At 38.2% G+C, this 15,494-nt stretch overlaps 2 protein-coding genes across 2 annotated transcripts; one reads left to right on the forward strand and one right to left on the reverse strand.

The window, feature by feature from the left end:
* Positions 1-567: 567 nt before the first annotated feature.
* LOC104000798 (uncharacterized) lies at positions 568-4,461 on the reverse strand. Its single transcript, XM_009422928.3, has 4 exons — positions 3,739-4,461; positions 3,562-3,642; positions 975-1,386; positions 568-895 (listed from the first exon to the last, which is right to left on the reverse strand). The coding sequence occupies exons 1-4, from the start codon at positions 4,118-4,120 to the stop codon at positions 892-894; spliced, it is 879 nt and encodes a 292-aa protein (XP_009421203.2). The 5' UTR covers positions 4,121-4,461; the 3' UTR covers positions 568-891.
* A 750-nt stretch (positions 4,462-5,211) lies between these two features.
* On the forward strand, positions 5,212-14,292 carry LOC135625854 (TOM1-like protein 9). The gene is made up of 10 exons (XM_065130957.1): positions 5,212-5,587; positions 7,017-7,095; positions 9,159-9,257; positions 9,343-9,459; positions 9,659-9,816; positions 9,904-9,985; positions 10,593-10,678; positions 11,039-11,206; positions 11,592-12,118; positions 13,423-14,292. Exons 1-10 carry the CDS (start codon positions 5,487-5,489, stop codon positions 14,076-14,078), a joined length of 2,073 nt encoding a protein of 690 aa, XP_064987029.1. The 5' UTR covers positions 5,212-5,486; the 3' UTR covers positions 14,079-14,292.
* Positions 14,293-15,494: the final 1,202 nt, after the last annotated feature.

Genomic DNA, 15,494 nt, shown 5'->3' on the forward strand with positions numbered 1-15,494 from the left:
GACAGACAGACCCACAAAAACATAGACAGAAATCACAAATATGGGTTGGTTAAAGCCAAAAGGCTTGAAACCATCCGAGGCCTGAAACTGAACCTGCAGAGCAACCAGCGTGGATGCCTGAAAACGAGGATGCAATTGGATAATACAGTCAGTCAGATGTTGATGAACACTGCCGTGGGAAATAGAACCCTTCAATTATCACAAGGATGCAGTTAGGATGGCAGATATAACAACACTTCAATTATCACAAGGATGCAATTATACTGGTCAGGAGTTGCCATCTTCTCTGGACCTAATTTCCTCTCCTGAGATTGTGGCTTGTACTGGAACCCTCGAGTCATTATACTGGTCATATTACTCTAACACAAGTGTCAACCTCAAAAACTACTACACATAAAGCACATTGAAGAATAAGCTTTTGCAAAATTGCAAGAAAATTTTGAGAGACCACTTGCCTCTTGAATAAGACCACACAAGCAAGGATCAACTTATGCACAAGACAAGTTGGCCTGCCAAACAAGGATGTTTGATGCAGCAAGGGGCATAACTTAAAAAGCTTCAACCGGATTTCAAAGAATAAGAATTACTTTTGGATAACATAAATGTTCTACTACAACCATTCGGATACCTTGAACTGAGAATGAATGAATGATCCATCTACAATATCTGAATTTGCAAAGGAAATTAGAGAGAAAGTGTGAGAAAAAGTACGCGAGTCTTTGCTTAAACATGATGTCTATTTGTTGTGTACTGAAAACAGAATTTAAGGAAAGAAAATTACAGAAAGACTCACAAGCTTCATGCATACAAAATTTCACTTCCAAACCTGATCATTTATTTACATCGCAAACAATGTAATTCCAAATTCCACCATTAAGCACCAAAGCGAGTCTACCTGAAAATCAGTAATGTGTACATCTCTTGAGAACATATAATTAGAGAGGAGGTTTCGCTACTTCATGAATCAAATTCACCTTCTTTGTTGATCAGCAACTGCTAAAGCTGGATGACCCTCCTCTATATAGTCATCAGGGCCATCTTCTTCGTCGGAGGAAAGGAGGGACGAACCCATCCAAGCCTTGAAGCCTTCATTAAGTCGCCTCTCTATCTCAGGAGACACTTCTGTTGCCGGTTCCAACATCTCCAGCCCAAGGTTGTGGCCGGCATAGTCACCCTCATCAAGGATGACAGCTGCTTTTCTTCTTAAGAAGAAGGCAGTGCCACCATACAAGATGACCAAACCCCATGAAGCAATCTCATAAGACCAAAAGAGTGGAATAAAGCAGCTATTACCCATCGTCAGTAGGCTTGATCCGAGAAACAGCGCCATAAAACCAAATATTAGAGCAAACACAACATTAAGAATGGACAGACACCGAACTCCACCTGCAAAAATGCATTAAACAATAAGGCAATCTACACACAAAGAAAAACCCTGAAAGAAAAGGGGGAAGAGCCAAGGCAATGAGGTCTCATGCTATTAAATGATGAACTGCCAATTGTCAAAACCACTAATCATGCTTTACGATTACTAGCTACAACGGTAGACAAAGATATGACATGCAGTGGTTTTCCTTTGTTACCAGATTTCTGGATTAAAAAAAAGCAATTGATTCAAGTTGCAAAATTACTTTCAACATGCTCAGGTTTTGCCCATTCATTTAAGATCAAAATTTGATTCGTGACAAGCTTGAGTCAACTTAACAAATAAAAGTGGAATACAATGACACAAATAAAAGGAATTACATTGATATACATTAATGCATATACTGAACATAGACTCGTATAGTTTCTTTTTATTCATATGATCCTTAAACATTATGCGCTTGACTAATGTTTTCATGCGTGCTTGTAATAAGCTTCTACTAAATTTAAGATTGAGCTGGACCTCAAGATTGGTTTGATCTGCAACAATCAATCTAATAAAAGTAGGGTCACATACTTGGCACCACCCCTTCAGCAATGATTTAAACAGGACTTTTCTTGGAACGGCAAAAAAGAACAACAAGATTTCTGGATATATGGTTGTATTTAGAGGTAACAAATCTTATATTTATAGATAGTTCAAAGTGCTTCAGTTCGTTCACCTACAAGACATCACATGTATATAACACTTTTAAGTTTTAACAGCAAATATCCCACAAGTTATATTGTTTCATATTAGGAAGATTTTGTCATTAGAAGCATTAACTACAAAAGTCCAGAGAAAGATCAATAAAATTCGATTGACTAAGAGAAGCTATAATTCCTTATAAAAGGAAGAATCCCTTTGTTTTATTTCAATTGAGTTTACTAATTGATTTTAATAGCTTGGAGGTCCTAAAATCTTGTCATAGCAAACTAGCTTTCTTAAAGAGTCTGTTCCGTTGGCCTATTTGATTTTATTAGAGAAATCCTAAAAGCACTCATATTCCTTTCAGAAAATCCAGTGGGGTTATCAAAAAGTTCTAGTCAACCAATACTCTAAAAGTTTCCTGTTCAAATAGTTGTTAAAGAGAACCAGATTGCTCCCAATATAACCTCACTGAAAGATGAGGCACCCCACTACTAAAGCGTTAGTAGAACAATGTACATGATTTCAGTGAAATAAAATGGTCTCTCTTGAATTTGTCGAGTTTTACCCTGGTTCTCTTTCTTTTCTTCATTCTGTCATCTATTATGCTCTTCCTTTATCCTCTTTATTTCTCTGCCGCTGTAGAAGTTAAGAAACAGATTAATCTCTTACATTAGTTTAAACCGATCTGCATTGAAATGACACTTGTAGCTAACTTTTCCTGAATTGCCAGATAACAAATTTGTACCAGAAGGCAGAAACTATCACATTTGTCACGTACAAATCAGGAAGCAATCTTTTCACATGTATACTCATCATTTTTCTTCAAGCAAATATTTATCCATGAGTAAGATAATGCACAAGGTCTTAACATGTTTTTAGTCTATAGCTAGTTCCTACAATCTATATTTTTCCCTCCAGAATCATTAAATGCAGTCCATACTCCCAGTACAGGCAAAAAATATACTTAGAAGTTAGAACTACCAATTTATCCTCTGTATTGTCACATTAGAGCTTGTGGTGTGGATTCTGTACACAACATGAGGCGCATAACCCACATTACCCTTTTCCTTCCAACGACAAGCATGAGCAAGGTAAAAAGCACATTCGCTGGAGACATAATAAAGGTTCTCAAAGCCTTGCAGCCCCATGCCATAGAACTTAATAGAACTAGGAGAAGATACGACATCATTCTTCTTTAAGTCAATTTATTCCACAAAAAATGTTACTACAAGTTCCTGTTTAAGGTACATATCTATCAAGATAATTAATTTGATGTGAAAAACAAGGTTGCATGACTCTTCCCCGACCATCTACACTATGCCTGGTCACTTTTCTTTCTAACATACAATCTTAAATCTTCTGTACTCTACATTGTTCACCTTAATAATGAAAGAACAGCACACAGGAAAAACCAAACTAAACTTCAATCACCACTTCAAACCGGCAAAAGCCTAGCAAATGTACAGGTATCTGAATCTTGTAAGTGAGAAGAGGAATGAACTTACCCCTTTTAGAAGCACAGAAGTTATTCTCAACAACCTTGAGGCATGGATGTCTTCTCGGAGCAGCATAAGCCATGGCCATTCCTACATCACAACAACTAAGACTTGTTGAAGGCCAAAACTAGGGTTGACAAAGGACTAATACCCTATGCACCACTACTTTCCCTTATCCAGTCAAACCTGCGACGAGGTAAGCAACGGAGACCACGAAGACGACTGCGGAAGGCACGAACACCACCATCCAGTAGTAGTCCACCGCCTCCTGGTCCGTCAGATAGAACGCCCCGCGGTACCGATGCAGCTCCGACTCCTGGCTCACGTTCAGCTGCAAAGCCTGGAGGACCTTCCAATCGCGGCAGAACGGGCGCTGGCTCGCCTCCCTGGGGAACACGATGCTGAGGTTCACGACAACCGCGACGAGGACGGCGAAGCCGACGGCCGCCGCGGCGGACGTGACGAGGGGCCTCTGCAGGCGGCCCCACGCCCGCTCCTCCTCCCGGAGCCTCTCGTACTCGCGCTTCGGCATGAACGCCTGGCGAAGGGCGTCGCCAAGGATCGCCATCGAGAAGAACGAGGCTTCGCTTTCTTCGACTCAGATCAAGATCCTTCGGACATCGATTCGACAGAATCGCTAACCCTAATCCTCACCTCGACCCCAACAACTCTAGAAAGGTTCGATCGATCGGAAGACTAACGCGATGAGGAGAATTAGGGAATCGAATCTTGAGAAGAGAAGAGAAGATGAGAAGAATTCAGGTGGGAGGTATACCAAACAAACCCTAATTTTAGGGGCACGCAAAGGGAAGAGAGGATCGATAAATCCGGTGCGGTGCGGTGCGGTGCGGTGCGGAAAGAGAAGAGTGACAAAACACACTTTTTAGTTTTCGGTTTGCTTTTCGCAATATTAACCCCTCAAATTAGTCGTTTCATCGGATCTCAAATTAATCCTTTTATAGACGAATACAAAAGTTATTGTTGAAATAGAAAAATATTATATTGTATGACTTCCCATTCGGTTTACCGTTTAGTTTCGATGTGTGTTCAATAATAATGTTGGAGTTATACAGTTTTACTATACTTAATAATAATGTATTGTAAATATGGAAAATATGTTGTTACATTAAACAAAAGAAGATTAACAAATATAATATATCTATTAACCATCGATTAGCTACTGCGGCAAACAATCCCAATGTCATCCCTAATCTCATTAACCTAATTGGTTAATGAGACGATAATTGGTTACATATGTATATACATAACTTTGATAATAGTAAACTCATTGATAATTACAATGAATAGTATCGAATGATTCTAAACAGAGTGACCACCATACTTGAACGGATGTTAACATATGTGTCATCAAAATATTTGGCAGGTTTTATACATGTCATAATAAAATGTGGAGGAGCAGATATGTTATTTTTGAACTTTGGAAGGACGGATGTGTAAATCCATAAAAGATTCCGAACACGGGCCTGATATGAAAATACGTGACACGTGAGGGACTCCTTCGAAAACACCCACCGGGGGGTCCACCAACGGTCACGAATGGCAAGATGCCATTTCCTCGCTTGGGAGCGCTCGGCCGCGAAAGTTGAGCCGCTCGCCTAACGTCAACCCGAGCGTTTATACGTGTGATTTCTCTTTGATTCATCCGTCCGCCTTCCGCCGGGGTAGATTTTTAAAAAGCAGGGAAGAGAAAACACGACCGACTCCTCTCTCTCTCTCTCTCACACACACACAGATAAGGGGACGCGAATTCGAGTTGGGCGCACGCGCTTTTCCTCCATTAGGGATTCCCTTTCTTCGCCGACCGTCCAGCTTCGATCTCCCGTGGAGGAGGGCCACCTGTTGTTGCATTCTCTGGAATTGGATCGGAGCTCCCCCGAGGGATCCCATCTTGTTAGGGTTCCGTGCTCGCGGCGATGGCGGGCGCGCTGGTGGAACGTGCCACGAGCAGCATGCTGATTGGTCCCGACTGGGCCATGAACGTCGAGATCTGTGATATCCTCAATCGCGACCCGGGGTATGCGACTCTGCTCTGCCGTCTCCTTCCCTTCTATTTTCACGTTTGTTTCCTGAGCAATGGTGATGCTGCTGCCGACGCTTCCCATTTTGTGATTTACAGCTGAGGTGATTGTTTCACGGGATGTCTTTGTGCGATCATCGCGTCTGATCGCTCATACCTTCTTTTGTTGTTTATGGAGGTTTTACCTCTTTTTTTTTTAGGCAATTGTTAAGCATAAAATGGTCTTTCGTGTTGCAATTAATTATACACGTTGACGAATGTTGCGGAATTCTTATCCTAGAAGGCGAGGTGGGAGCTTTTGGTGAAGTAATTTAACCTGTCTTTGGATCAGGAATATTTTTGGATGAATTAAACCGTCTTAAGCTTTTCCTGGTATCTATCCAATAAGAAATCTTCGGATTCATTCATATAATATTGTAGTTAGCAAGAATGATTTCATCATTGCACGTAGGTCCACATGTAAGTAAAAGTGAAGGCGAGAAATTAATTAAGCAAGCTAAAAACCTTTAGGCACAAATCATACATTTCAAGGTAGTTCCTTCTTTGTTTGTTTCCTTCACTTGATTGTGAAAAACTTGTCACAGAATCATGGAACATGAATCAATAGTTGGCATGCAATCTTCATCCCGCTGATGAGATATAATGTAAAATGCAGGATATGATCGTCTCAGATTTTTTAAAATTGTGATATTTAAATAATTCCTTTGTAATATTGTTTATGGCGACAGAGAATGATATGGAACTATTCACACTGGAAACAAATAAAACCTTATTTGGCCTTGTGAGATTGATCAAACTAAGGTTCGCCGTACCATACCGTACTGACGTTTCGACCCGGGCTCGGTACGGTACGGTACCGGTGTACCGGGCGGTACATCAGGGCATGCCGAGTGGTATATCTTGGTGTACCGAATAATTTTATACTTTTTTTTCATACCGTAGCAGTGCTACAGTATAATACTGTAGCACTATAGCGGTACCGGGCGATCCGCATACCGGTAATCTGTCGGACCGGAATATACCGTCCGATACGGGCGGTACGCTTCGGTATAGCAGACCTTGGATCAAACACACTTGGCATGTGATTCATGCCTATATGTCTTATTGTTTCAGAAGTTAACTTGGGGTTGTCGTACCGGTAAATGGCACTATGAAAATCAGAACTATCAGAGGAACCTCGGTCTAAAGAAGAGGCTCAAATAATTGGGGTCAATTATCTATGGGACTTTTACTTCCTTTGCAATTAAGTTATATGGTCTCTTTCTTGTTATATTTTCTCCTAGGGTCTTCATGCCAACTTCATACTTGACCATATTTGTTAATGCAATGACATTTGCATTCTTATATGATGGGCCACATGCAACTTACATGCATTAGTAAGGTTTTTTTTACATTGATTTAATTTTTTGTTTGCTTTGGTTACCAGGCAAGCTAAAGATGTTGTTAGAGCCCTCAAAAAACGTATTGGGCATAAAAGCCCGAAGGTTCAGCTTCTTGCACTTTCAGTAAGTGTATCAAACAGTTTGGCTTCTGGCTGTATGTTATGGCTTTGTCTAGTTGTGTCTTATTGGTTTGTTTTCAATTCTTGATGTGACAATTTGTTTAGTGTATTTTTGTTAATCTACTGCACAGTGTATCCTTACCTGAATCTGTTTTTTTATCAGTTCTCTTGTTTTCTAGTGCTTCTTTGTTAAGAAGGATGATGGATTTTCATTTACTTGAAGACATATTAGATTGCATTTGTTTCTATTTTTTTGTCAATGCTCCATATTTTCTGTTTATGAATTTCATTTTAGTGGCATTATTCAACTTCCATGTTAGATCCTAGTGATTTCTTTAAACTCGATTATTCTACTCTTGTCTTCTGTGGTAATGTGGCAAAGTGGGGCTTTTAACTTATGATCTTGAAAGCTATATTGCGACTTACATGAATGAATTTTCTCAGGCTTTTTCCTCATGATTATCTTCTTAGGCCTGAACATTTTCTCAAAAACAAGATGCGATTTTTTTAAAGAAGAAAGGGACATTAGATTTGTGCTTGTTGGTCATATGTCAGTGTGCCATTTTATGATTTGCTTCTTTGTAGTTCAGTTAATAAACTAAAAGATAATAAAACATTGGATTTATTTTGTTCTCTCTTCGAATCTGGAGGTTTTTTTATTTGCTTGTATCTCAAAGCCTCTTGATCTACATCCTCTGTCACGAAATATTTTAAACAGAGTGCCAGTGTTGCTTTTGCTAATATTAGCAACATTGAACTGAATTAAATGTGTATCTTATGCACTGAATCACTTTGAAGCTTAAGGCTTAATCTTTAGTTAACTCTCATAATAATATTCAAACTCTCAGCCTATTCTCAGAAAATTTATCTGTGCTTTTGTAGCATCATTTCGATAGAGATTACAGTTTATTTGCCGCATATTATGCATTCTGTTGTGCTTTTAGATTGCTTTTTATTTAGGCTTAATTTTTGAAAAAAAAATTGGATGTTGGACAATGTTTTTGATGTCATCAAACTGTTAAAGCATACTTTGGTCGCTCTATTCGAGATCCCAGACCCTCTCTTTACAAGCTTATTTGTCGCTTGCCAAAGTACCTCTTGTGGACCTGTTGCTCTATGGTAAGATCAAGGAACCAGTTGTTAGTTGAACTCTGGAGATCTTTATCTTTTTAGATGAGAAAACACATTTTGCAAACCGGTTGCAGTGATTTTTTTTCGAGAAGAGATTAGTTACATGTTATGCTAAGAGGTTGTTGCAGTTATCTTCACTGTTAGAGCTGAAATAAATCTACCAATTTGAAGAGGAAACTGAGAGATGGTAGTTCTAATTTCTACGTTTTGTTTGACAGGATATCTTTCTATGGGTTGCAACTTACAGGGGTGCACTTCTTAGGCTTGGGCTTAAGTCTGTGTGATTGAACCCAAAATCTGACATGAACAGATCTCCTTTTATTTTGGGCTTAAGTTCACTCTGAATCTTTCATTTTTGACTCTCTTGACTTTATCCAAAAACTCAAGCCTCTGATCCGAGGTTGGACCAAGCCAAAGTCCCTGACCTCTTTAAGAAATCCAGTTCCTTTTGTCAATAGGCTATTGGTAATTTAAAACTTTTCAGCTTTTGGAGACGAGATGTTATTTCCAACAGCCTCATTCTTGTTGGAAAGTTCAAGATGACAATAAGTTCTATTTTTCAAGGTGATGTCAACAATAGTAGTCACTACTACCATGGCTGCCTATGCTCATATACCTTGCCAATCCACTTTTGGCATGGCACTAACACCAAAAAATGCATTGGTTAACACCAAGTTAGTTATCCCAATTGGAACCTGCTATGCTAGAAGGGAGCTACGCTCACAATGCCAAGTTGTACCAGAGGCGCCAACACATACAAAGGTCAATTTATGGCTTGTGTGTATTGGAATATAGGCATGCCAATTAGAGGCATGTCATGATATTTTTTTGGCTTGACACTACTAGAAGGATAATCAGTTTCCTCTATTGCATGTTGGATTTAATTTTCTATAGATTGTTATCTTATATTAATTGCAATTAATTTATTCTCTGCAGCTATTGGAAACAATGATAAAAAATTGTGGGGAAATAGTTCATATGCATATTGCTGAGAAAGATATGTTACACAAGATGGTCAAGATTGTAAAGAAGAAGGTTCTAGTTTTTTTCACTTTAAGATGTTTTCTCATTAACTATCTTTTACTGGATGCTGAACTAAGTTCAAATTATTTTCACACAGCAACCTGATTCTCACGTTAAGGAAAAGATACTTACATTAATAGATACATGGCAAGAAGCATTTGGTGGTCCACAGGCAAGATATCCTCAATACCATGCAGCATATCAGGAACTGTTGGTATGTGTTTGTGCATTTTGTATTTCTTCAACGGCCTTACAGTTTCAATTGTTATTTTTTCTGTATGATTTTTCAATTGTTGGTGCATTTCAGAAATAAAGTTCTAATTGAACCAATTAATTTTTTGATAAAATTATTGTCAAACTATGATTTCATTGTTCTATATTCTCTGATATTATTTCTAATTTTCCTCCATCAGAGAGCTGGAGCTGTATTTCCTCAGAGATCTGAGAGGTCTGCACCTGTATTTACGCCACAAACACGGCCTCTGGAATCTTATCCTCCGTCAGTGCGAAGTCCTGATTATCAAAACGAAGCACCTGAATCTTCAATAGCATCTGATTTTCCTGCTTTGAGGTGTTTCCCTATTCTCATCAATTATCTGCAATGAACTTCAGCACACCTAAGCTTTGGTTTTGATACAAAATTTATTTAATTTTTCAGTCTCACAGAGATTCAGAATGCCAGTGGTCTCGTGGATGTTCTTGCAGAGATGTTGAATGCCGTAGACCCTGGAAACAGGGAGGTATGTTCTACTTTGAGACTTGTTATCTTAATACTTGTTAACATGTCGTTGTCAAATATGATCTTCTAACTTAAAGTTGGATATTAAATTTGTGCTTATGAAAATGTGGAATGTAATATATAGACCTAAGTGAGTAAGAGGTCTTGGCTGATAATGAATCTTTGTTGTCTCCAAGGTTTGTCATACCGAAGCGTACCGCCCGTATCAGGCGGTACATACCGGTCCGACAGGTTACCGGTATGTGGACCGCTCGGTATCGCTACAGTGCTACAGTATTATACTGTAACACTGCTACAATATGAAAAAGTATAAAATTGTTCGATACACCAGGGTGTACCGCTCGATATGTCCTGATGTACCGCCCGGTACACCGGTACCATACCATACCGAGCCCGGGTCAAAATGCTGATACGGTACGGTACGGCGAACCTTGGTTATGGTCCTCTTCCTGAACTCAATTTTGAGAACTACATATTCATGGTTCAATTTATAATTAATAGCACTCTGATTTTCTATTATGATCCATTTATGATCTGATTTATATTACCAAGTTAGTATATCGTGTTATTTAACAATTGCTCAGCCATTTTTTGGTTTCTATATGCAGGGGCTCAAAGAGGAAGTAATTGTTGACCTTGTCAGTCAATGTCGTACTTATAAACAAAGAGTGGTGGATCTTGTTAACACAACCTCGTAAGTCCTTTCAGCTGTTCTCCCCATGTTTCATAAATCTTTCACAGGAATGTGGGTGAAATTTGGACTAAGTTAGTCTCCTTGTGCAAAAACCATGATCTGTAACCTTTAATTTATTTTTTAATGTACATATCATATTTCAAAGAATGATTAAAGCTTACCACATTTCATTCACTTGAATTCAAGTGATCATTCTCTGAGTTCTCCCTCTACTTCTTTTAGCTTAACTGCTTCTGTCATCTTTTATGCTCTTCAATCAGATGTAAGATGCAGTAGTTAACTTGCATATGCCACTTGACTGTGCTGATCGCTTATCAATATTGAAGCCATTTACACTTTACCTTATTCTGTTTGTGACAGAGATGAGGAACTGCTTAGCCAAGGACTTGCTCTGAATGATAATTTGCAGAAAGTACTAGCAAAGCATGATGCTATTGCTGCAGGAATTGCTGTTCATGTTAAGAAAGAAAAATTTCTTCAGGCACTTGTAGATGTTGATTCTTCAACTAGCAAAGAGCAAGATCAGAGGTAGGAAGCTTTTTCTTCAAGTAATTTGATATTTACAAATTATGCATCGAAGTTGCTACACTATAAAATTTAGAGGACTTCTGTATCACTTCATCGAGAAAAACACATCTTGAAGTTTAAAAAACAACATTTCTTTTGAGTTCCTTCTTTCTTTGTGTGAATGTGTACCATATTTAGCCAATTTGAAGATAATCTCTTTGAAGTCATTATCCAATGAGATTTAATTTGTCAAGGTTAACTGTTTATACCTTATGTGCTTCATGAGTGGAGCTTTGAAGAACTTCATCGATAGCATTAAGTAGTCTTTGGCTTTCATCTATAATATTTAGTGACGTTTCCTCTTCTTGATCCGTTAAAATTATGTGATTTTGACATGATGACGTAGGTTGTCAGCTACAAGCACAAGCTCAACAGACCAGCCCCCTCTTCAGCAACTATTGCTGCCCGCACCACCTGTTTCTGATGGTTCAGCAAAGTCTTCAACAATAATTCATGCTAATATGGACCTTCTCAGTGGCGAGGATTTTAATAAACCTTCAAAGGAGAATTTATTAGCTCTTGTTCCTGTTGGTGAACCACATACGAATTCTGCCTCTGATCAGAACATGTTAGCACTTGCAGACATGTTTTATCCAGACAATGCTAACAGTAACAGCAGAGGTCCTGCAAATGCTTTTGATGCGGATTCTGCATTTGCAACACAACAAACATATGCCACTGGAACGAACCCTCAGCTGCCCCAGCAGACACAACAGCTTGCTCGTTTTAATGATGGAGGCAGCCCAAGCTCAGGGGCACCTCAATTTGGGCAGGCAAGCCATGACACTGCAGTGCATCTAAACCAGGCAAGCACTGCATGGAATGGTCAACTCGCTTCAGCATACAATCCACAGCAGCAGGCACTCAGTTATGGTATGATTATTGACTTTTTCCTTGTCTTTTCAATTCTTGGAATCATTAAGCTTTATAGTTTTCTGGATACCTATTATTCATAGAATGACACTGGAATGGTTAAAGTGAAGTGCATTTGCCTGTTCTGCAATTCTCATAAACCTGCTCCATTGAAAAGAAAATTGCACCAAGATAAGACTCATGTTTTATGGACTAAGTGCTGAGTGCTAAAGAATATATATCATATTTAAAATTAGTGCAATATAAAGAGGATGTTCAGTCTGATTAATTACATTATACAGTAAATAGAATAAGAAATGATTGTATTTTTAGTTGTGGTGGATAGGCGATACCCAAAGCAAGTCTTTAACTCATAAAGAATAAATGTGATTCAGATTTGGATGTTTAAGTAGAGTGGAAAGCCAGGGTAAATTTGCTCATTAATATATTAAAAAAACATGATGGTTGTTGGGCTATCCTTAATAGCAAAAATATTGCATAAGCACTAACAAATCCTCTTTGCAACCTCCATAATTCAAAAGCCCTATCCTAATCATGATTTCTAATATTTGGAATCATGATTCTTAATATCTGGGATCATCTCATATACGTTGAACCATATTCTATATCCTCACTTAATCTGTGACAATCAACATAAACATAGTTTAGAGTTTTTTATTTCTATTTAACTTTAATTTAAAAGAAACAATAAAAAGTTAGTTCATATAAAAGATTGCTTACACTTGCGCCTTTTTTTTACTAATGCAATATAAGTGTTGCGTTTGATGAAAGATACACGTCATACATGTACAAACACATATATGCATGTCTATATATGTATATATGATTATAGTGGAAGAACTTCTATGTATGTATGGCCCAAGTCATTTTCATAGAAATCCAGACTGTTCAATTGCAATGGATGGTTTGCATCAACAGGTAATGACTTTGTTTCACAATACCCATGTGCCCCTGGCGAGACTATTATGTCTGTGCACATATGGATATGTGTGTGTGTGTGTTTGTACGTGAACATATAAACATTTATTTGCACATAGAGGCTACTTAAGGGTACTTAAGGGGGATACTGAAACATGGTATTAATGGTAGGAAAGGATTCGTATAGCAAACCAAACAGTTTGTACAGAATATGTATGTCATAGTTGTTTTCCAACACAATTTGGGTTGAGAAAGTATGTGAAAAGTTGTTTTATGATTCTGTTTAACTGTTACCATAAACCATTTCCTCGGAAACCTTTATCTGCTAACATGTCTTGACCTGATACTTTTTATGTTTTTTGTTTGAGTAATTTATTCTTTTGCAGGTCCAAATGATCAAGATGGAGCTCTTCCCCCACCGCCTTGGGAGGCGGAAGCTGTCCAGCTTGAATCGCCTGGTTTTCAGCCTCAACCACATCAAACTGGGCAGCTTATTGGTATGCACTCCTTTCCAGCACAAACCAGCCAGCATGCAGACATGCCACCCAATCCTATGGCAGGTGGTCAGCTGGGAGGCATGCATTCACAACATATATTGGGTGCCCAGCCGACAGGGCTGCAACCTCAACTGATGCAGAGCAATCAGTTTGTAGGCATGCATCCTCAAATGCAGAACAGCCACATGCCATCTACATTTCCACAGCATATGCTTGGAGGGCTTGTGGTAGGTGTGGGTCAACAGGCCATGCAGGGGGTTCAGCTGACAGCCTATGGATACGGGCAACAACCGGGTGCCCAATTCTACGATCCAGCGAGACCTGCATACCCTTATTCTACTCCAAATGAGCTTGCACAGAGAATGTATGGCCTTTCTATGCAAGACAATAGCACATATGCGAGTCAGTCCTCTTCCTATCAGATGCCTACCTCCTCCTCGTCCTATCTGCAGCAACCGAACAAAGTGCCAAAGCCCGAGGATAAGCTTTTTGGCGATCTTGTTAACATCGCCAAAACAAAGCAAAATAAACCTACTGCTGGTTAAGTTTGAGAGCAAGTGAACTCGGTGCGAGGAACTATTCTTCATATGTATTTTTTGATTTGTTATTGTTGGTTTCTGTTGCTTCCCTTGTATTTTCTCTTTCTGCCTCCTTGTCTGTATTTTTCCCTTTGTTATTGATCATGTACATTTCTGTCAACTAGGGGTGGGGGGAATCATATAGGTTCGTTATAGAGTTTGGAGATTTTTTGTTGCTTTATGTTCGAGTCTAATGCTCACAACTACTACTGAAGTCTCATGTCTTTACGTATTTTTTTTTTGTAATACTGTAGCTTTAATGCTGACTTCACTAAAAATATAAATATATAAGAAAACCAGAGGAAATTTGTTCATAAATATATAAAATAAAAACATGATTGTTATTGGGCTATTCCATGATTCAGAAGCTCTATACTAATCATGAGTCCTAATATTTGGATTCTCGGTTCTTAATATTTGGGATAATCAACATAAGCATATTTTAGAGTTTTTTAATTTCTATTTAACTTTAATTCAAACATAATGATAAAAAGTTAGTTCATGTCCTATCGTACCTAACACTTTTCGTCCTTTTTTACCACTGCAATATAAGTATTTTGATGACTATTTAAAATTTTATTTAATATATCTTAAATATTAGTTTGAAAGCTCATTTAATATATTTTTATATCTTAACTATTTTTAAATATTAATTTAATTATAATGTATTTTTTTAAAATATTAATTTAATTTAAAATATTAATTATAATATATTTTTAAATATTTAATCATAATATTTTATATTTTAAATATTAATTTATATCTTAAAATATTTTAAAATATTTTATATTTTTAAATATTAATTTATATCTTAAAATATTTTAAATATTTTATATTTTTAAATATTAAATTAATTATAAAAATATATATTAAATTTATTTATAAAATTTTAAGAGTTCGAAATTTCACGATATAATCCACAAGGCGTAGAACAAAGGCAACACTAAGAACACCGACCTCGAACAGCGGTGGAGTAGGTTAATTAAACTAGTTATTCACGAGTCTCACCGTCCCCGCCGCTTCCACTATGCGACAAACCACTTTGCCGGCCTTTTACACGCGTCCGGTTGTGGACGCCGCAGGCGACCTCAGTAACATCGCCTCTTCCACCCGCCTCGCGGCGCACGGCGGAAGGCGCAGGTCACGCTGTCGGTCGCCCACATTGCCTTACGTTACGCACGCCTTTTAACGCAAGGAAAATAACGGCCGTTACGACCCTTCTACCTCACCCCTGCCTTTTCTAGAAGTGCCAATAATACTTGTAAACCAGAAACTTGATGCTTAACGGAACGTTATGAACTTCAATATAACGTTTTGGGGTGTCCGTTACAGATCTATATGTTGGCTTTTAAGGTGTCACCAAACCCTTTCTTTTTTAACCAC

The sequence above is a fragment of the Musa acuminata genome, chromosome BXJ2-10 (genome assembly GCF_036884655.1).
Source record: "Musa acuminata AAA Group cultivar baxijiao chromosome BXJ2-10, Cavendish_Baxijiao_AAA, whole genome shotgun sequence".
Taxonomy (NCBI): domain Eukaryota; kingdom Viridiplantae; phylum Streptophyta; class Magnoliopsida; order Zingiberales; family Musaceae; genus Musa; species Musa acuminata.